General features: G+C 41.9%; 1 protein-coding gene across 2 annotated transcripts in view; it reads right to left on the bottom strand.

The window, feature by feature from the left end:
* The window catches only part of GLS2 (glutaminase 2), a 37,031-nt gene extending 19,485 nt beyond the window's left edge, over positions 1 to 17,546 (bottom strand). For both annotated transcript variants that reach the window (XM_070740619.1, XM_070740620.1), the window contains exons 1-7: positions 17,251 to 17,546; positions 12,224 to 12,323; positions 10,718 to 10,839; positions 9,072 to 9,201; positions 7,133 to 7,212; positions 5,137 to 5,300; positions 919 to 977 (exon numbers count right to left, since the gene is read on the bottom strand). In XM_070740619.1, the coding sequence (XP_070596720.1) occupies positions 919 to 977; positions 5,137 to 5,300; positions 7,133 to 7,212; positions 9,072 to 9,201; positions 10,718 to 10,839; positions 12,224 to 12,323; positions 17,251 to 17,453 (858 nt within the window). In that variant the 5' untranslated portion in view covers positions 17,454 to 17,546. The remainder of the gene's footprint in view (positions 1 to 918; positions 978 to 5,136; positions 5,301 to 7,132; positions 7,213 to 9,071; positions 9,202 to 10,717; positions 10,840 to 12,223; positions 12,324 to 17,250) is intronic.
* Between the last annotated feature and the right edge of the window lie 4,895 nt (positions 17,547 to 22,441).

Genomic DNA, 22,441 nt, shown 5'->3' with positions numbered 1-22,441 from the left:
AGGGACAGCAGGTGTATAGCCTATTGGTGATAGCTGCCATGATGAGAATGCAGCAAACAAACCCAAATATTCTGTAATCCCTCACCCTGGAGATAAGTTGGAACCAGAATTCAGCTTTGTAGGACAATATCAAAAGTGATTCTTATGGAACAGTCCAAATAAATTGTTTCAACTCCTACCCTCAAAATGATGCTATAGAGCACTGCACACCAAGACCACCAGACACAAGAACAGTTTTCTCCCAAATGCCATCACTCTGCTAAACACATAATTCCCTCATCTCTGTCAAACTATTCACTAAGGCTGCATTACTATTACTATTAGTCTTCTCATCGTTCCTATCACCCATCTCCTCCCTCTTATGACTGTAACTTGTTGCTTGTATGTTTATGATTTATATTAATATTGATTGTTTCCTTATTGCTTATTTGCATCCTATGACAATCATTAAGGGTTGTCCCGCATGATTCTTGATAAATGTATCTTTCCCTTTATGTACAGTGAGAGCATATGCACCAGTGACAAATTCCTTGTGTGTCCAATCACATTTGGCCAATAAAGAATTGTATTGTATTGTATTGTATTGTATTGTATTGTATTGTATTGTATTGTATTGTATTCTATGTTGTTTCTGGGGTAGGAGAAGTAGAAGTGACAATGTGTGCATTGCAATATAGACTTTGCACTTTATGTAGATCCCCTTATATGGCAATGGGAGTTATTTACCCAGTATGTTAAGTCATAGTTTACCAAAGACAGCAGCTAATAGGTTCAAGCTAAGCCAAAACCAAATAAACCACATTCCAGCATTTTTCAACTGAGTCCAGAGATGATAATGTCTGTAAACTGAACTGTATCCAGTTTCAGGGGACTCCAGCCCATGTCTAATACCAGTACTAGAGCTGAAGAAACTTTTACCTTGATAAGAGAGCTCACCACAATGGCTCCTGCATTCACCATAGGGTTGTGTGGAATCCCTGAATGCAAAGGAATTGATTAAAACAGGGGTCTTTGAATTCTGCATCCTCATCCTCCTCAGTTCTCTAACTCAAGGGTCACCAACCTTTCGGACCTCAAGAACCACTAAATTCATAATTTTAAACGTTGCGGACCCCTAATTATTCTCCAAAGCACCCGAGGGCAGGACAAGAAGCAATGGTTGGAAATTAATCAAAGAGAGAAGCAAAGCTGGCTGAGGAATTTTGGGAGTTGAAGTCCACAAGTCTTAAAGTTGCCAAGATTGGAGACTACTGATCTAGATTAGATTCAATTCAATCAGGGACCACTAAATGCATAATTTTAAAGCCTGTGAACCACTAATCAGATTTATTTTTTTTTAAAAAAAAACCCATAAACAGTATTTAGTGCAATATTAAAAAATACAAATATTTTTTCTGCAGACCCCCAAAATTTTCTCATGGACCACTGCTCTAACTCACTGGCCTTCCCAATATAGTGGAATCTCTTGATTGGAACTGCCAATCAAAACTTGGTCATATAGGGTACATCCTTTATGTTTACATTCTAGAGAAAAAGGAATCATGAATTTGGGAGGTATAAGTGAATGGGCAAATCTGAAGAAGGCTGAGAGTTTTAGCCCTGGAAATCCTCCATCAGTCAGGGAGACAGGATTAGGACTCTGTTTAGTGCCAGGTACGCAAGTCATGACTGGCTATTACTATACAATGGTACCTCTACCTAAAAACGCCTCTACTTACGAACTTTTCTTGGTAAGAACCGGGTGTTCAAGATTTTTTTGCCTCTTCTCAAGAACCATTTCCCAATTATAAACCCGAGCCTCCGAAACTGTAACTGGAAAAGGCAGGGAGAAGCCTCCTTGGGACCTCTCTAGGAATCGCCTGGGAGGAAACAGAGCCGGAAAAGGCAGGGAGAAGCCTCCGTGGGGCCTCTCTAGGAATCTCCTGGGAGGAAACAGGGCCAGAAAAGACAGGGAGAAGCCTCCATGGGGCCTTTCTAGGAATCTCCTGGGAGGAAACAGGGCCGGAAAAGGCAGGGAGAAGCCTCCATGGGGCCTCTCTAGGAATCTCCTGGGAGGAAACAGGGCCGGAAAAGGCAGGGAGAAGCCCCCGTGGGGCCTCTCTAGGAATCTCCTGGGAGGAAACTGGGCCTCCACCCTCCCTGTGGTTTCCCCAACCGCACGTATTATTTGCTTTTACATTGATTCCTATGGGAAAAATTGCTTCTTCTTACAAACTTTTCTACTTAAGAACCTTTTCACGGAACAAATTAAGTTTGTAAGTAGAGGTACCACTGTACTATAAAATAAGGGTGTCAAAATTGATTTCTTTTAGGGCTGGATTAGCATAATACTTCTCCGTGCGCCGGGCCAGGGGTGGGAAAGAGACAGGATGGATGCCTCCTGCAGCACCTTGGCAGCCAAATGGGGCATGGGGGTTCGCATGTGGCCATCCCGCACCCTGTTTTGGCCAACAGAGTGCTATAGGAGGCTGTCCAGGCCATAAACAGGGTGCAGGGGGAACACCCAGCCCCACTGTGCCCCATTTTGGTTGTCAGAAGGACCACAGGGTGGTCCTTTGCTATTTCCAGGCCCGCCCTATGGGCCAGGTCCAGCCCACGGATTTGAGTTTGACATTCCTACTATAGAATCAGGTTAACTTTTTTGATAAAACCATTTAAAGTTATTCAGTATACATTCATTCATTTCTGTGTGTTGAAGTTAGCCAAGTAACAGTTGTCCATTATCTTCCTACATGTTCCACTTTAGTCACGTTACCTCAGAAATAAATGAGAAATAAAGCTGCCTGGAGTGTCTCTAATTTGACAGCTTTATAAATCTAAGAAGAGAAAAAGAGAATTTCTAAACCTCAGCAGCGTTATGATGGCAGGAAGACAAATAGACCTTGCAGCAATCTTGCACAGTTTATGGGATGCACTTAAAATTCATTAATTTTACATTTTAAAATTAACAAAAAGAAAAGGATACTCTGATCAAGAGGTCTGATTGGTGCCAGGTTTTTGTTGTTTTTAATGTTTTAGTTGGTTGTGTTTTATAGCTTTGGAAGTGATTTTATATGTTTTTTAATTTTTCATTGGGAGCTGTCCAGAATTGGTTGAAAAATAGGAGGCTTTATTAATGTTTTTAAATAAATAAGATGGAACCACAATTCCCAAATCCTCCCTCAGTACTGACCAACTTTTCTGGCTGAGTTGAGAAAAAGCCATGGTAGTACAGTGATTAGAATGCAGTATTGCAAGCTGATTCTACCCACAGACAGCAGTTCGACCCTGACTGGCTCAAGGTTGAATCAGCCTTCCATCCTTCCAAGGCCAATAAAATGATTGTTGGCGGTAATATGTTGATTCTACAAACCCTAAGAGAATGCTATAAAACATGGTGAAGTTGTATGTAAGTCTTAGGGCTATTGCTAGTGCTTGTTGTGGTATTATTAACACTATAACAGGAACTCTTGTTTTCATTTTTAATGTGATCTTAAATTATTGTCTCTTCATATGCCATTATGAAGGCTTTAGTGAATTTTTTTTTAAAAAAATCACAATTATTTTAATGAAGGATGCCTATTTTTTTCCCAGGCTACCATTCACTTAATATACGTGGAAGTGATGTGCCGGTGCCTGTAGGCTGTTGGGGCCTGGATGGGTGTCAACAAACTCAAACTCAATCCAGACAGGACGGAGTGGCTGTGGGTCTTGCCTCCCAAGGACAATTCTATCTGTCCATCCATTACCCTGGGGGGGGGGGGAATTATTGACCCCCTCAGAGAGGGTCCGCAACTTGGGCGTCCTCCTCGATCCACAGCTCACATTAGAGAAACATCTTTCAGCTGTGGCGAGGGGGGCGTTTGCCCAGGTTCGCCTGGTGCGCCAGTTGCGGCCCTATTTGGACCGGGAGTCACTGCTCACAGTCACTCATGCCCTCATCACCTCGAGGCTCGACTACTGTAACGCTCTCTACATGGGGCTACCTTTGAAAAGTGTTCGGAAACTTCAGATCGTGCAGAATGCAGCTGCGAGAGCAATTATGGGCTTCTCTAAGTATGCCCATATCACTCCAACACTCCGCAGTCTGCATTGGTTGCCGATCAGTTTCCGGTCACAATTCAAAGTGTTGGTTATGACCTATAAAGCTCTTCATGGCATCGGACCAGAATATCTCTGGGACCGCCTTCTGCTGCACGAATCCCAGCGACCGGTTCGGTCCCACAGAGTTGGCCTTCTCCAGGTCCCATCGACTAAACAATGTCGTCTGGCGGGACCCAGGGGAAGAGCCTTCTCTGTGGTATCTCCGACCCTCTGGAACCAGCTCCCCCCTGAGATTAGGATTGCCCCCACCCTCCTTGCCTTTCGCAAACTCCTTAAAACCCACCTCTGCCGTCAGGCATGGGGGAACTGAAACATCTCCCCCTTGCACATGTTGTTCTGGTGTTAGATTGATTGTATGCGTGTTTTTTAATATTCTGGGGTTGTTTTTTATGAATTTTTTAGCTTAACATTGTAATTGGATTGGTGAGTATTGGATTTGTTATTATGTATTGTTTTTACCTTGTTGTGAGCCGCCCCGAGTTTGCGGAGAGGGGCGGCATATAAATCCAATAAATCTAATCTAATCTAATCTATACAAACCATAATAAGAAGTAGGACCAATGAACTGTTAAACATCTACCCAATGATCGAACCCATAGAAAAATAAACATGTTGTTTGTGAGCTGTTCTCATTTCTCCCTTGCATATGTTCTATGAATTTTGCATAGAATTTAAAGTGGACTGAAAGAGGAAAAGTTTTAATGGGATAGAAGATTCAGGGAAAAGTTCTTACTTTCCATGGGAATATTTTATGACAAGCATTTCTACACCACCTTTCAGTATACTAGGGCTTGTATAATGTTACCCTCCTGGAAGGTTAAAACAAGTATTTCACACACATTACACAATAGCAAACTGTGGCTTGTCTTTCAACAGCGGTTGCACCCTAGTTCACATATTGGAGGCATACCGATGTTTCACACAGTAAGGCTTTGACTTTTGCCAAAGGGGCTTACAAAAGACAGTACTTGTGTTACAACTGGGTTTGCAAAGGTGGTCCATATTTGGGTGGTCTCCTATTCCTCTGCACACGGGCGCCTCTCCACTACTCACCTTCTTCGTTGAGAGAGAGTTTGTCGTAACGCAGCCCACTGGGCTCTTTGCCCACATATTGATGGACTCTCTCTGTGCCCAATTCACTGACAGCAACAGCATATTTTAAGGGCTTGACACATGACTGCAGGCAGAAGGGAGCCTTGGTGTGGCCCACGGAATGCCTAGGGAGATGGGGGAGAGAAACAGCATCAGCCCTTTCGTACTCCGTGACAAAGAGGTGGTGACCCGATGCTTGTGCAAAGGCTGGGATGCTGTTCCAAAAACATTGGCACTTGTCTTATGCAGGTAGTCCTTGACTTACAACAGTTCATTTAGTGACCGTTCAAAGTTACAGAGGCACTGAAAAAAGTGAGTTATGATTGTTATTCACACTTGCAGCCATTGCAGCATGCCCATGGCCACATGATCAAAATTTTAATAATAATAATAATAATAATTATTATTATTATTATTATTATTATTATTATTATTATTATCATCTCAGGGACCACCTTCTACTGCACAAATCCCAGCGACCAGTTAGGTCCCACAGAGTGGGCCTTCTCCGGGTCCTGTCAACTAAACAATGTCGTTTGGCGGGGCCCAGGGGAAGAGCCTTCTCTGTGGCGGCCCCGGCCCTCTGGAGCCAACTCCCCCCGGAGATTAGAATTGCCCCCACCTTCCTTGCCTTTCGTAAGCTCCTTAAAACCCACCTCTGCCGTCAGGCATGAGGGAACTGAGATATTCTTTCCCCCTAGGCCTTTACAATTTATGCATGGTATGTTTGTTTGTATGTATGTTTGGTTTTACAATAAGGGTTTTTTAATTGTTTTAGTATTGGATTTACATGCTGTTTTTATTACTGTTGTGAGTTGCCCCAAGTCTACGGAGAGGGGCGGCATACAAATCTAATCAATCAATCAATAAATAAATAAATAAAATAATAAAATAATAATAATGATAACAACAACAGCAATAATTTATTAGATTTGTATGCCGCCCCTCTCCGAGGACTCCGAGGAATGCTTAACAACTGGTTCATATTAATGACAATTGCAATGTCATATAGGCTGTTTAACATAAAATGGGTGATTACAAAAGAGATGGCAGTATTAGTAATAAGGAGTGATATGGGTGAATTCAGAGAAATTAAAGAAGCAGCTATAGAAAGTGCCCAAGTGGTAATAGTTTTAGGTTGGAAGGAAGTAACAAAATGGACAATACAAAATTGATACCGGTACATGGCAGAACACATTCAGTTTGAAATTATGGATATAAAGATGAATGTGGTTAATGAAAATAAATTACGAGAACTGATGGGAAGATGGGACAGGGTTAGAGGTTTTATAGTTAGTAGAATTCGAGACCAAGTTATAAAGAATAAACTGGAATCATTCTATAATTTGTAAATATGGTAATGTTCTTGGTTTAAAATAATATAAAAAAGAACCTCCTTGTTTTGGTGGAGGGGTCTGAATGAATGATGTTGGGTGGTGGGAGCACGTATCTCTGTAGTGTGTATCTGTTATTATTATTAAAATTAATAAAATTTATTTTTTACAAAAATGACAATTGCAATGTCCCTGTGTGTGGATGCGTGTCATGAGATCACCTTTTGCAACCTTCTGACAAGCAAAGTCAACGAGGAAGGAAGATTCACCTAACAATTGTGTTACGAACTTAACAAGTGCAGTGGTTCACTTAACTGTGAAAAGAAAGGTGGTGCAAAACTCATTTAATAAACATGTCACTTAGGAACAGAAATGTTGGACCCAATTGGGCCCAAATATAAGACTACCTGTACTATAATCCCACTGAGTTTGCATTGATGGTTAAAATGCCCGGTTAGAAACTACAAGATGGTTTTCAGTCCCCGTCAGGAAGAAAGTTGGCTTGGTGACTCTCTCTAAGCCCAACTCACCTCGCTGAATTGTTGTTTTGGGGAAAATATTTTCCCCACTCTATAATGTTCCCATACAAATACCCTTTTTGCATCTTGATTCTTTATACCCACCGTTGTCCGTCCACTGTGCAGAGAGATACACCCCAGATGTCTGGATTAGATCTCGCCATTTGTGGAATGTAATTTGCTACCTATATAAAGGGAAAGAGAAATTGTTCAGATGTGGGACAAGCCCTAAGGAAACAGTAACTAACCCTTTGCAGCCCATCTAACAGAGGGCAGTGGAGGAAGTTTCCCTCGGCCTCTGTTAGTCCTACGTCAGTGAGATTGTGGGATTAAACTGAAACTCATACCGTTTCCCCGATAGTAAGACACCCCCGATTGTAAGACGTATCGGGGGTTTCAGGGGGGTCGGCTAATATAAGCCATACCCCGAAAGTAAGACATATGACTTACTTTCGGGGAAACACGGGGTATTGCCGCCTCCCTCTCATCTAGCTGGACCTGGAGAGCGAGAAGGCGGCGAGGGCGAGGAAGGCGCTTGGGAGCGGCGCGGCGGGGAAAGCAGCGGGGGCGGGGGCCGCCTCCCTCCCTCCTTCCCAGCTGGCAGTGCACTCCGGGCCTCGCCTGCCGGCCGGCTCCCTCCCCATCTGTCTATGTCTTTTTCTGACTCCAGCGCTACCTTCCTGCTCAACGAGGTAACTTAACGGGCACCGTGCAGCCGCCACCGTTGCCATCGCCTCTCATCTAGCTGGACCTGGAGAGCGAGAAGGCGGCGGCGGCGAGGGCAAGGAAGGCGCTTGGGAGCGGCGCGGCGGCGAAAGCAGCGGGGGAGGGGGCCCGCCTCCCTCCTTCCTTCCCAGCTGGCAGCGCACTCCGGGCCTCGCCGGCCGGCCGGCTCCCTCCCCGTCTGTCTATGTCTTTTTCTGACTCCAGCGCGCACCGTTTTTTCCAATATAAGACATACCCCGAAAGTAAGACATAGTGGGGCTTTTGGGGATAAAAAAAAAGTAAGACACTGTCTTACTTTCGGGGAAACACGGTAGAAGCAGCCTGCCTGAGTGTGCTAATGAATAAAATCAGCAGCGGAGGAAGAAATCCTAGACTGCCACATACATCGGTGGTTTTATTTTATTTTATGATAATAGCCCTCGGCTTGCAACCATTTGTAGTGACCGTTCAAAGTTACAACAGTACTGAGAAACATTTTGCAGGGATTTTAGTAAGAGTTAGGGGTACCGTATTTTTTGGAGTATAAGATGCACCTAAATTTTGGGGATGAAAATAGAGAAAAGAATCTGTTTCCCAGGTATTCAATTGGCTAGCATCCTTAATCAGCACATTATTTTATCCCCTGTTTAGGACTTTAAAAAAACTTTATTCGGAGAGAGTAACAATGAAAGAGCTTGCAAGCCAGTAAGAGCTGGGAACATCATTAGCACCTGGAAAAAAATATCAGTGCAAGTAGAGCAATGGAAAGATGCAAAGACTTAGGGCTTGGAAAACATTATTTGCAAAGAGTAACAATGAAAGAGCCTGCAAGTTGGTAAGAGCTGGGGAGATCATTAGCACCTAGTTAGGACTGGAAAGAAACATTTGGAGCAAGTTAGATCAATGAAAAAAAAACCTGCAAAGACTTAGGGCCTGGAAAACATTATTTGCAAAGAGTAACAATGAAAGAGCTTGCAAGCTGGTAAGAGCTGAGAACATTGTTATCACCTGGTTAGGGCTGGGGAGAGGGGAAAAGCTACATTCAGAGTGTAAAACACACCCAAACTATCAGCCTTTTTTAGGGAGGAAAAGGATGCATTTTATACTCCGAAAAATACGGTACTTAAGGGGAGGTATTCAAGTTCCTTTTTCCTATGCAGGTTGCATAAGACAACCTCTCTCATTAATTCTAAGGCTGGCTAGTCACTCTCTTTGCCTTCTTATCTGCCACTCTCATATTCTACTCAAGCACTGGGGAGCTTTCCATACAGATTTTTTGGGAAGATAGCAGAGGAATCATATCATTTATCCTCTGCTATGTGCAATCAGATCTTTTTACCTTGCCCTCCCTAAGTCCTTTGGTACGCTCAAAGATCTGCTCCACATGTGATGTAAACTCCTCAAAGTCAGGGATGACAAATTTCTTCCGGAAAGCCTGGGTCAAGAGAACTATATTGCTACTCACACACCTGAAAGCCAAATTTATAGATAAAACATTGAAATGGCACATAGGATAAGATGTCTTATTTAGTGACTAAGCAGACATGAAAATTGTAATGACTATTTTATCTTTTCCTTCACCTTGAAAATACCAACCAAATGACTCAAAAATATGTTTTCTCTTTTCTTGCCCTTTGAACATCTAAAGCTAACAGGTTAGCCAATTTTTTTTTAAAAAAGCTCCCAGTTTTGAAATGCTAACTGATTTATCTCCTATCTTTCTCTGTAATTATTTTTAAGATAACCTCCTGCAGTCTGTAGTTGCCACATGTTGAAGTCCAGAGCAAAAAGAAGACACAGAATAAACCTTCCATTCCCATATATTGGTTGAATAGTATACTGCACTGTGATATGGTTTGCCTATTTGAAGGTTGTTTGCTGGATCACAGTTACATGAGTTCAAACAATGTGCTATGTTATGACTGACAAAACATCCTGATTGGGTTCATTTAACAAAGAGCCCAATTGAAAAAAACCACATGAAAACTCAGTACAGTACAGTGATACCTCTTCTTACAAACGCCTCATCATACAAACTTTTCGAGATACAAACCTGGGGTTTAAGATATTTTTGCCTCTTGTTACAAACTATTTTCACCTTACAAACCCACCGCCGCCGCTGGGATGCCCCACCTCCGGACTTCCGTTGCCAGCAAAGCACCCGTTTTTGCGCTGCTGGGATTCCCCTGAGGCTCCTCTCCATTGGAAACCCCACCTCCAGACTTCCGTTGCCAGCGAAGCACTTGTTTTTGCGATGCTGGGATTCCCCTGCAGCATCGCAAAAACACGGAAGTCCGGAGGTGGGGTTTCCATGGAGGGGAGCCTCAGGGGAATCCCAGTAGCACAAAAACGGGCGCTTCAGCTGGCAAAAGGGGTGAATTTTGGGCTTGCACACATTAATCGCTTTTCCATTGATTCCTATGGGAAACATTGTTTCGTCTTACAAATTTTTCACCTTAAGAACCTCATCCCGGAACCAATTACGTTTGTAAGACAAGGTATCACTGTATGTTGTTTTAAAAATGCAGCTACCATTCAATCAGATGTTAAGAATGGCGTAGGAATTCAGCATATCCAAATAAAGACTTGAGGTTTTTCAAAATAATTGGACATTTTTTAACATTCTAAAACTATCCCTATTATGCAGTTGCTGTTCCCGAACATGCAAATTTAAACACTGTAGCATGTATATTGCTTAACCAAAGTAGTACAGTACTCACATTTTTAGGCTATGAAAAATTGTGGTGGGCTGAGGGGAAGAACATCTAACAAAGTAGGAAGAGATGCAAACAGGAGATATATAGGGAATCCTGTAAATCGGGGTGCGATTGTTTCAGAGAACAAAATTTGTGTGCAATGTGATGAACGAAAACTAAATTTGCCTGCAGAAGCTGATATGCTTTGTTAAACAAACATAGGCTCCAAGGCTCCACTTGCAAAGGAGCAAACAGAACACCACCAGGGATACTTCAATGTGATTTCTACCTCCGAAAAAGTTCTCGACTCAGCATTCCGCCACTGCTAGCTCCTTGGGTTGCGGTCCGCATCAGATTCATGCAATCCCGAAGACGTGGATCTGAGGTCCAAAGGCCAGTACGCTGTAAGGCCTGAATTAAGAACCAGTCATGGATGAATATATGTCAAGACAGCAATAGCAGTTTGACTTATATACCGCTTTACGTTGCTTTTACAACCCTCTCTAAGCAGTTTACAGAATCAGTCTATGGCCCCCAAGAATCAGCGTCCTCATTTTACCGACTTCGGAAAGATGGAAGACTGAGTCAAATTTGAGCATGGTGAGATTTGAACTGCCAAGTTGCAGTCAGCCAGAAGTAACTTGCAGTACTGCATTCTATCCACTGCGCCACCACGGTTTAAGATTAGGATTACTAGAACTGGATGCATTAACCAGTACTTTAGAACTCAGGAGTATGAAGGGGGAATTCTTAATTACACTTTGGTACATGCATGCATATGCTTTTACATGTGTGGAAAACTTCCCATGTTGTTTTTGGTTACACTGTAGTTACACTAGTTACACACGGAGAGGGGCGGCATACAAATCCAATAAATAAATACACTGTCACTATTTTGTTGTGAGCCGCCCCAAGTCTGCAGAGAGGGGCAGCATACAAATCTAAATGAAATGAAATGAAATGAAATGAAATGAAATTAAATTAAATCAAATCAAATCAAATCAAATCAAATTAAATCAAATTAAATTTTTAGAGGGTGGACGGATCTCTACTAAGAGGAAATTGAAGGCTCCAATGAAAAATTATGCATGTTGCCCAGAAAAATTAACCGTGAGAATAAATTGTATTACAGTATTGGTAAATCCCACAGGCATTCCATTTCTATTGATATTAGAATAGCAGATATTATTGCAAAATGTTTCTTTCCTATGGAATAGAAATTGTGACAGTAGCATCGCAGACAAGGTTCTTTGCAAAGGATGTGCCCAGCCTTCCACCACAAAGGCTTTCTCGCAGTGTCTGATGTCACACTGGATGCTCAAACCACTGGATTTCAAACCATGAGATCTATTTTATTTTCTGAGGGTGCGGAATTGGGGAGATTACACAGAGGTTGTGCACATCCTTAGGATCTACCCAGACATAATTTTGTACATAATTTAGGTTCACAGGAATTCTACATTTATCCAATGCCCACCATATTTGTCCTATGCTTATCTAGTGCTTATCTTTCTTTCCTATTCACCAAAATTTGTGATTTAAAAGCATTACCAATCATATAATATAATCATACAATCGCGAGGAGCAAAGTGTAGCTGGCTGTATGAAGTGATGCAATTAGCAATGCACAACAAAAAACATACCCATTACTTTTAGGTTAATGGAAAGTTATAGGTTTTACATCCAATTTAAAGGAAAATTTGCACTGAAATATATTCATTTGTATTAGGAATCAGGATGGCAGTCCAACGTTTCCACCCAAGCAATCCTGGCCATTCTTAAGGACATATCTTACAGTGGTAAATTTATGAACAGAGATGCTTTCCTGTCCTTCGGCTATTGTGTAGAAGAGCAGATCACTGAGACGTGGCAGCATCCCATTCACCGAGAGGTCCCTGGAAAAAGATGGGAACAACATATGTAGCATCACCATCCTTCCTCCATCCTCCTCCATCCTCATCTCATCCCGTAGCAAGATATATCCTTCTTCATTGAAGATTATGTAGATCATAATCTACCATGTATGGGCATTGCGGCTGGATATTTTTTTAAAAATTTCCCACTCTAGAGCTTAGAAAATGTGACTGGCCAAAGTCACCCAACCAGCTTCCATGCCTAAAGGAGAATTATTGTAGGTCTCTCTGCTCCTATACACAGCAAAATTAATTAATTCCTGGGAAGAGAAGTATCTCCTAAAAGAAAAGAATATGGGCAAATTAAAGCCATGCTACCAAGAGAGACAGGAAACATTTTCCCCACAGGAAAACATAATGCCACACTCAATTTATTCTCCTCATTAGCTCCTACGGGTCTGCTTCTCAGTACTCAGACAATAAGAGAAGTATGGTAGATTTCCCCTCACTGAAGTTGCAGTCACCAGCATCAGGAGAGGTTTAGAGCAGGGTTGATGGGACTGTACAAGGGGTCCCCCCAGAGATTAGAACGGCTCCCACCCTCCTTGTCTTTCGCAAATTACTTAAGACCCACCTTTATCGCCAGGCATGGGGAAACTGAGACACTTCCCCCAGGCTTTTATATTTTATGTTTGGTATGTATGTTTTGTATGGTTTTAATTGCTGGGGTTTTAGATATGTTTTATTTTTAATATTAGATTTGTTTCACTGTTATATTGTTTCTATTATTGTTGTGAGCCACCTCGATTCTTTGGAGAGGGGCGGCATAAAATCTAATAAATAATACTAATACTAATACTAATACTACTACTAATAAAAAACAGATGAAACAATCGATCACATACTCAGCTGCTGCAAAAAGATCGCACAGACTGACTACAAGCATAGACATGATGCTGTGGCACAGGTGATCCACTGGAACTTGTGCTGGAACTACCATTTACCAGTGGCAAAGAACTGGTGGGATCATAAGCCCGAAAAAGTGGTCGAAAATGAGCAAGCAAAACTACTGTGGGACTTCCGACTTCAGACTGACCGAATTCTGAAGCATAACACACCAGACATTGTGATCGTGGAGAAAAAGAAAGTATGGATCATTGACATCGCAATCCCAGGGGACAGCAGAATTGAGGAGAAGCAGCTAGAGAAATTAGTAAAATATGAAGATCTAAAAATCGAGGTGAAACAACTCTGGCATAAGCCCGTGAAAGTGGTCCCAGTGGTACTTGGCACGCTGGGCGCAGTGCCAAAGGATCTCAGCGGACATTTAAAAACCATTGGAATTGACAAAATCTCCATCTATCAATTGCAAAAGGCCACTTTACTGGGATCGGCAAACATAATTCGCCGCTACATCACGCAGTCCTAGGTGCTTGGGAAGCACCTGACTGGTGATGAAATACAAAATCCAACATAGTGATCTCGTTTGCTGTGTTGTACTGACATAATAATAATAATAATAATAATAATAATAATAATAATAATAATATATAATATCATTAAAGTACTATTTATTATAATATTTTCATATAATGAATATTTGAGGTTTGATAAACAACTGAAACTTCATGGAGTCAAAGTTAACTAGGTTACTTCTGACTCAGGAATTCTGGGATTCTAATTAAACTTTAGAGATATAAATTATGCAATGAATAATATTCATTATGTTCCAATGCTAGAAAAAAACAACATCTCTAGGTGCTATTATTTTACTATTTATTATTTAAAATTAGTCTGAAGGAAAAATAATTTCTAAATAAATGAGCTTAAAACAAAAAAAGGCTATTTAAAATTATTTTCATAAATGCATGGGTTCTAACAAGAAAGAAGCATGCTACTGTAATATTTACAATGGACACACTAATCAATAAACATTCAGGTAGCACCTTGTATTCCGCATCAAATATGAAAAAAGGAAGTCAATATATCAAGAATAACAGCTTTGCACAACAAGTGGCACAAGAAAGATTATGTGTAAAGAACCCTCCAATGTTTCTCAACAACTTCAAATGTTATTTGAGTGTTAGAAAAAGGCATTCAAAAGTAAAATACATATTTCTATGTTTTAACCTACGCTCATGCAATCCTATAGAAACACAATCATTGTGGTTTAGTACTTGGTGGAGATTTTATGCCCTGGAAAAAAATCCCCCAAAGTATTAACCTTGCCTGATATATTTTAGATCATAAAATAGCACCAAGGCTCAGTTTGTTTATCCTTTTCCATAGTTGCATTTTGGATCAGAAGCAATTCCGCTGCTGAGAGGATGTTTCTATGGCAGCCAGTAGTTCCTCTGGGAATAGCCTCGGTTCTTACTGGTAGAACTAAAGATGCTTAGCATTCATAGATAGAACATGAAATGCCAAAAAAGTCAATAGGCACCGACCAAAAGACAGTGTCAATGACTTCTTAATGTTTCTTTTGTGACGTGGACTGAAAACTCTCCAATTGTGCCTGCTCAAGCAGTATGAAGCTCTAGTTGCATTTTTTTAAAAAGATGGAGAAAAAAGAATCACTGAATAAAAGAAATAAAAAAGCTGACCCTCTGCTCTGGGCAAGGTTTCCTTTTCAGCCCCATCTCCTTGGCCACTCTACTTCATTTATTTGACTGAAGAAATAAATAAATAAAGCCGGAGTCTAGATAGTCCTCAGCTTACAACCACAATTGAGCCCAAATGATGTCAAATGAGACACTTGTTGAGTTTTGTCCCACCCTATGACCTTTCTCACCACAACTGTTAAGCAAATCACTACAGCTGAGAAGTTAGTAACCCAGTGGTTAAGTAAATCTGGATTCCCCACTGACTTTTATTGTCAGAAAAGGTGATCGCACGACGCAGAAGCCAACAATGGTCGTAAGCATGGATCAATTGCCAAAGCATCTGAATTTTGATCACATGACCACGGGGATGCTGCAAAGGTGGTAACTATGTGGAGGGGAAACGGTCACAGGGCACTTTTTTTCAGTAACTTGGAACGGCCATTAAGCAAACTGTTGCAAGTTGAGGACTACCTGTAGCAGGAAAGCCAATGGGTACCAATGTGGGGGGGAAATGTGAGGAAAAAAAAGTCTGGGCTCACACCCACTGGATCTATCAAACGGAGAAACTTGGCTAGTCCAAGGCAAGAGGCTTCACTCCAAGGGTTGGGAGTAAAGTGTAAAGCAGTGTTTCCCAACCTTGGCAATTTGAAGATATCTAAACTTCAACGCCCAGAATTCCCCAGCCAGCATTCCCTGGCTGGGGAATTCTGGGAGTTGAAGTCCAGATATCTTCAAGTTGCTAAGGTTGGGAAACACTAGTCTAAAGGAGTAAAGAGGCATGCATAAGTGCACCTCTGTGCCTACCGTTCCTGTCCTAAAGTCTTTTTATCTTTTCTATCTCTACTTTATACTTGTATTATGTTAAACATACTACAATGCAATACTATATTTGTATGACAAATAAATAAATAAATGAATGAATGAATGAATGAATGAATAAACTGATCTTGCGTATACTTACTTACTTACTTACTTATTTTGTCAAGCAAATACAAGTCAAAAAGAGGGCGGGGAAAGGATTTACTGACCCCTTGCATCTTGGACACAAACTGTTTCAAATCCTACCCTCAAAACGTCGCTACAGTGCACTGCACACCAAGACAACCAGACACAAAAACAGTTTTTTCCTCGAACGCCATCACTCTACTAAACAAATAATTCCCTCAACACTGTCAAACTTTTTACTAAGTCTGCACTTCTATTTCTACTAATTTTTCTCATCGTTCCTATCATCCTTTTCCTCCCACTTAGGACTGTATCACTGTAACTTGTTGCTTGTATCCTAAGATTCTTATTAATATTGTTTCTTCATTGCTTATTTGACCCCCTATGACAATCATTAAGTGTTGTACCACGTGATTCTTGACAAATCTATATTTTCTTTTATGTGTAATGAGAGCATATGCACCAAAGACAAATTCCTTGTGTGTCCAATCACACTTGGCCAATAAAGAATTCTATTCTATTCTAAAGATGGCAGGTGTTGGTATAAACATAAACATTAGCAAAGCAAGTACAGGTAAATTTAGGCAACAGGACAGTAGAGCAGAGACAGTAGGCACAATGGTGCGCTTATGCACGCCCCTTCCAGACCCCTTAGAAATGGGGTGAAGTCGACTGTAGACAGTGCAAAGTTAAAGTTTTTGGGGTTTGGTGAAGAAACCACAGTCAGGCAGTGCATTCCAGGCACTGATCATTTCTCCATTGGGAATGGACAGACAGACACACACAGACATACACACCCCCTATGAAACTAGACTTACAATCCTGGGTCTAAAAAGCTTAGAACTAAGACACCTCAAACATGATCTAAGTATTGCCCACAAGATCATATGCTGCAACGTCCTGCCTGTCAACGACTACTTCAGCTTCAACCACAGCAACACAAGAGCCCACAACAGATTCAAGCTTATTATTAACCGCTCCAAACTTGACTGTAAAAAATATGACTTTAGTAATAGAGTTGTCAAAGCGTGGAATTCACTACCAGACTCTGTAGTATCATCCCCAAACACCCAACACTTCACCCTTAGACTATCCACGGTTGACCTCACCAAGTAAGGGGCGTACATAACTGCACCAGAGTGCCTACCGTCCCCTGTCCTATAGTCTCTCCCATATCTCCTAAATCTTCTGTTCTATCCCTATCTCTTTTTCTGCTATTCTCTCATAGTTATATTTTACTCCTTTATTTTCTCCTCTATTCTCCCTTTAATACATTCTACCTGATGATATCCTCTATAACCCTCATTGTGTATTATTGAGTATTGGACAAAACAAACAAACAAACAAACAAATAAAAATAAATAAAATAAACAATTTAAGATCCCCCAAACTACAGCGTGACAAGCGCTACTAGACCTTACTGGTCAGCGAGGCGCTGTTTAGGCTGCTGCGGCTGCTGGTGCCGGCCGTTCAACCCCGCCTCTCTCCCTCCGGCGGTGTAGGGGGCTCTGCCCCAAGCCGCGTGAAGGACCCGCTCTAAACCGTGTCCCGACGACCCTCTCCTCCAGCGGCGCCGGATCTCCCGTGGCTTTAGCGCTCCCGTCACGATCCGGAGAGCGCCCATGGCTGCGGGCCGATGCCCCCGGCTCCTCCAGGTGGGGAGCGCACCTTGAAGGTAACACGGGGAGGAAATGAAGCGCAAGGCTGCCGCCCCCGCCGCTCCTGCCCCTTTAAAAGGGAAGAAACATCAGGCCGGCAGTTTCCAAAAGGGGAGGGAGGGGCGAGGAGGAACTCCAGCCAATCAGCGAAACAACGATTTTTAAGGAACTCTAGAGAACCAATGAGGGAATGGCGGGAGGAAGGGGCTTTTTGGCTGCGCTTTGTATTTCCTCCCCTCCTGCAAAGGTAGGGTAGGAAAAATATAGACAACGCTTTGGAGATCTTCTAAAAGTAGACCCCATCATATAGGGAAATTATGATATAGGCATCTTTCATTGGCTTTGGATTCATTATACATGTACTGTACTACTAATAATATACTAATAGAATAGAATAGAATAGAATAATATACTCAAAACTTCGTTGCAGAGCACTGCACACCAAGACAACTAGACTACAAGAACAGTTTTTTCCCCGAACACCCTCACTCTGCTAAACAAATAATTCCCTCAACACTGTCAAACTATTTACTAAGTCTGCACTACTATTACTAGTAGTTTTTTCTCATCATTCCTATAAGGGGCGTACATAAGTGCACTGATGTGCCTTTCGTCCCCTGTCCAATTGTCTTTCCTTTCTCTCACTTATCATATATATTTTCTTTCTTTCATATATCCTCTCCTCTAAGTTCACTTTCCCCTTATATATATTACTACATGTCTATTTTTCTTCCTATGTATTTGTGTATTGGACGAATGAATGAATGAATGAATGAATGAATGAATGAATGAATAAATAAATAAATAAATCATCCATCTCCTCCCACTTATGACTGTATGGCTGTAACTTGTTGCTTGTATCCTTAACATTTCTATTTTGATTGTTTCCCGATTGCTTATTTGACCCCTATGATAAGCATTAAGTGTTGTACCTCATGATTCTTGACAAATCTATATTTTCTTTTACATACACTGAGAGCATATGCACCAAAGACAAATTTATTTATTTAATTTATTTATTTATTTATTTATTAGATTTGTATGCTGCCCCTCTCCGAAGACTCGGGGCGGATAACAACAATATAAAAAGACAATGTAAACAAATCTAATATTAAAAACAATCTAAAAAACCCTAATTTAAAGAACCACTCATACATACAAACTCAAACTCAACCCGGATAAGACGGAGTGGCTGTGGGTTCTGCCTCCCAAGGACAATTCCATCTGTCCGTCCATTACCCTGGGGGGGGAATTATTGACCCCCTCAGAGAGGGTCCGCAACTTGGGCGTCCTCCTCGATCCACAGCTCACATTAGAAAACCATCTCTCAGCTGTGGCGAGGGGGGCGTTTGCCCAGGTTCGCCTGGTGCACCAGTTGCGGCCCTATCTGGACCGGGACTCATTGCTCACAGTCACTCATGCCCTCATCACCTCAAGGTTCGACTACTGTAATGCTCTCTACATGGGGCTACCCTTGAAAAGTGTTCGGAAACTCCAGATCGTGCAGAATGCAGCTGCGAGAGCAGTCATGGGCTTACCTAGGTATGCCCATGTTTCACCATCACTCCGCAGTCTGCATTGGCTGCCGATCAATTTCCGGTCACAATTCAAAGTGTTGGTTATGACCTTTAAAGCCCTTCATGGCATCGGACCAGAATATCTCCGAGACCGCCTCCTGCCGCACGAATCCCAGCGACCGATTAGGTCCCACAGAGTGGGCCTTCTCCGGGTCCCGTCAACTAAACAATGTTGGTTGGCGGGCCCCAGGGGAAGAGCCTTCTCTGTGGCGGCACCGGCTCTCTGGAACCAACTCCCCCCGGAGATTAGAACTGCCCCTACTCTTCCTGCCTTCCGTAAACTCCTTAAGACCCACCTTTGCCGTCAGGCATGGGGAAATTAAACATCTCCCCTGGGCACGTTTAATTTATACATGGTATGCTTGTGTGTGTGTCTGTTATTACATGGGGTTTTTCTTAAATCTTTAATTATTTTAATTAATTGGATTTTGTGACTGTTTCACTTGTTGTGAGCCGCCCCGAGTCTTCGGAGAGGGGCGGCATACAAGTCCAAATAATAAATAAATAAATAAAATAAATAAATAAATACAAGCGTGTGTCCAATCACGCTTGGCCAATAAAGAATTCTATTCTATTCTATTCTATTCTATTCTATTCTATAGGTACTACTAACAGAATACTTCCTTGGAATGTTGTGGGGGAAGCTTGTATAAAGCTGTCTCTTTTTTCTGTACTTACATTTGCTGAGGAGTCATTAATAGAGTGCTAATTTTAATAGTGGTAGAGAGACAGCAATTGAAATTGATAGATATATAAAACTTCTCTACTTTTTAGACTTTTGTTTTTAAAAAATCCTGCTTTCCTTGTTTTTATAAATAACTCCAGGTGGGGAAACTTACCTAATATTCCTTCCCACTGGTATTTTCCCCAAAATAATAGGTAAGTTGGTCTGAGAGAGAGAGAGTGTGTGTGTGACTGGCTCAAAGTCATTCAGCCGGCTTTACAGGTTTGAAAGTCTCTTCATTGAAGGCAATGGATTCTGCTCTATTGTGCTGGCTCAGTGTAGGTTGATAGATGCTTTTCGGCTTCCAAGTCTACAGCCTATGGATAAGGTGCTTGACACCGAGGTCCTCTCCAGAGCAGGCCCGCCATCAATTCCCACCAGGGGTGAGCTTCTGCCCAGATGGGGGGCGGAGAGGAAGGCAGGAGGGTAGCCAAAATGGAGCTCCACCCCAGAGCACCCAATTTGCACTGAAAGATGTTGAAAGAAAATTCTGCATAAGCCACGCCCACAGTGTGGTAGTAAAATTTTTGGTAGCCCTTCACTGATTCCCATCCTGCTGATGAAAGCTCAGACATGCTGGGCAGGCCATGTTGCTAGGATGCCAAACCATTGAATCCCTAAACATAGCGATAGCATTTAGACTTATATACTGCTTCACAGGGCTTTTACAGCCCTCCCTAAGCGGTTTACAGAGAGTCAGCCTATTACCCCCAACAATCTGGGTCCTCATTTTACCAACCTTGGAAGGATGGAAGGCTGAGTCTACCTTGAGCCTCCTGAGATTCAATCTGCCAAACTGCTGGCAGCCGGTGATCAGCAAATTGCAAATTATGGTGAATTATTTTGTAACATGAACTTTTAGATCTCTGAAGTTAATACAGAAGTCTCCACTGTATTTTTAATTACTAAAAGAAAAGGGGGATGGGACGCTGAGAAAGACACAGTTTCAGTGATAAACTTTGCCCAACATTGGAAGAAAGATACAACTTCTATAATATCCAATGGTGAATAAAATGTGAATAAAATAAAACATGGCAATAAAACTACATGACTGGTCCTTAAGAAGAGCTGCTATGGCACAGTGGTTAGAGTGCAGTACTGCAGGCTACTTCTGCTAATCGTCGGCTGCCAGCAATTTGGCAGTTCAAATCTCATCAGACTCAAGGTTGAATCAGCCTTCCATCCTTCCAAGCTCGGTAAAATGGGGACCCAGATTGTTGGGGGCAATATATGCTGACTCTGTAAAGCGCTTAGGGCTGTAAAGATTTTTAATTAATTCATTGGAGCCAGGATATTGTATATTGTTTATTATATGTTGTGAGTCTCCCCGAGTCCTTGGAGAGGGGCAGCATAGAAATCCAATAGACAGACAGACAGACAGACAGACAGACAGACAGACAGACAGACAGACAGACAGACAGATAAAGCAGGGGTGGGTTCCATATTCTGCTACTGCCGGTTCGCTCAGGAATGCACCACATGGGTGCCACTCATTGTGCACCCCGTGGGTGCATATACAATGCAAAAAAACCCAAAGATGGCGCCTATGGCACCACTAAGAGAACCAACTCAGGCAGGGAAGGTCTAGGCTGCTGCCAGTTACAATGATCCAAACCACCAAGTTACTGACGGTTCTATAGAACCGGTCTGAACTGATAGAATCCACCTCTACTGAAAAAACTGGGAAGCGGTATGTATGTATGTCTGTCTGTCTGTCTTTCTTTCTTTCTTTCTTTCTTTCTTTCTTTCTTTCTTTCTTTCTTTCTTTCTTTCTTTCTTTCTTTCTTTCTTTCTTTCTTGGATTTGTATGCCGCCCCTCTCTGCAGACTCGGGGCAGTTAACAACAATAATAAAAACAGCATGTAAATCCAATACTACAACAACTAAAAAACCCTTATTTTAAAACCAATCATACCTACAAACAAACATACCATGCATAAATTGTAAAGGCCTAGGGGGAAAGAATATCTCAGTTCCCCCATGCCTGACGGCAGAGGTGGGTTTTAAGGAGCTTACGAAAGGCGAGGGGGGTGGGGGTATATAAGCCTAAGTACTATTGCTATTGTAATCATTGCAGCATCTCCATGTCATCTGATCAGAATTCAGGCACTTGGCAACCAGTATGTATTTACAATGGTGGCAGCATCTTGGGGTCAATTGTTCCCATTTGTGATTTTCCCAGATGGCTTCTGATAAGTAAAGTCAATGAGGGAAGCCAGATTTGCTTAATTACCTCCTCATTTGCATAACCCATGCAGTGATTTGCTTAACAACCATGGCAAAAATGTAAGATTGGGCATGATTTACTTAACAACTGCCTTGCTTACCAACAGAAATCATGGTCACAAATGTGCTGCTAATCAAGGACTAACTGTTCAGCATATGTTCACAATTGAAGCTTATTCAAATTCAAGAAAGAGTGGCTCTATTCATACAGCCCATCATACAGCAAAGCAAATACAAACATTTAGCCAGGGTCCCCAAACTTGGCAACTTTAAGACTTGTGGACTTCCATTCCCAGAATTCTCTCTGCTGGCTGGAGAATTCTGGGAGTTGAAGTCCACAAGTCTTAGAGTTGCCAAGTTTGAAGACCTCTGATTTATAGTTTGGTTTTTAAGAGGGCTTAAACATTTATAAACACTGCAAATCTTT

Source organism: Erythrolamprus reginae, chromosome 2 (assembly GCF_031021105.1).
Source record: "Erythrolamprus reginae isolate rEryReg1 chromosome 2, rEryReg1.hap1, whole genome shotgun sequence".
Lineage (NCBI taxonomy): Eukaryota > Metazoa > Chordata > Lepidosauria > Squamata > Dipsadidae > Erythrolamprus > Erythrolamprus reginae.
Note: the sequence above shows the minus strand (reverse complement) of the source record. Positions and strands in the feature narration are given on the sequence as shown.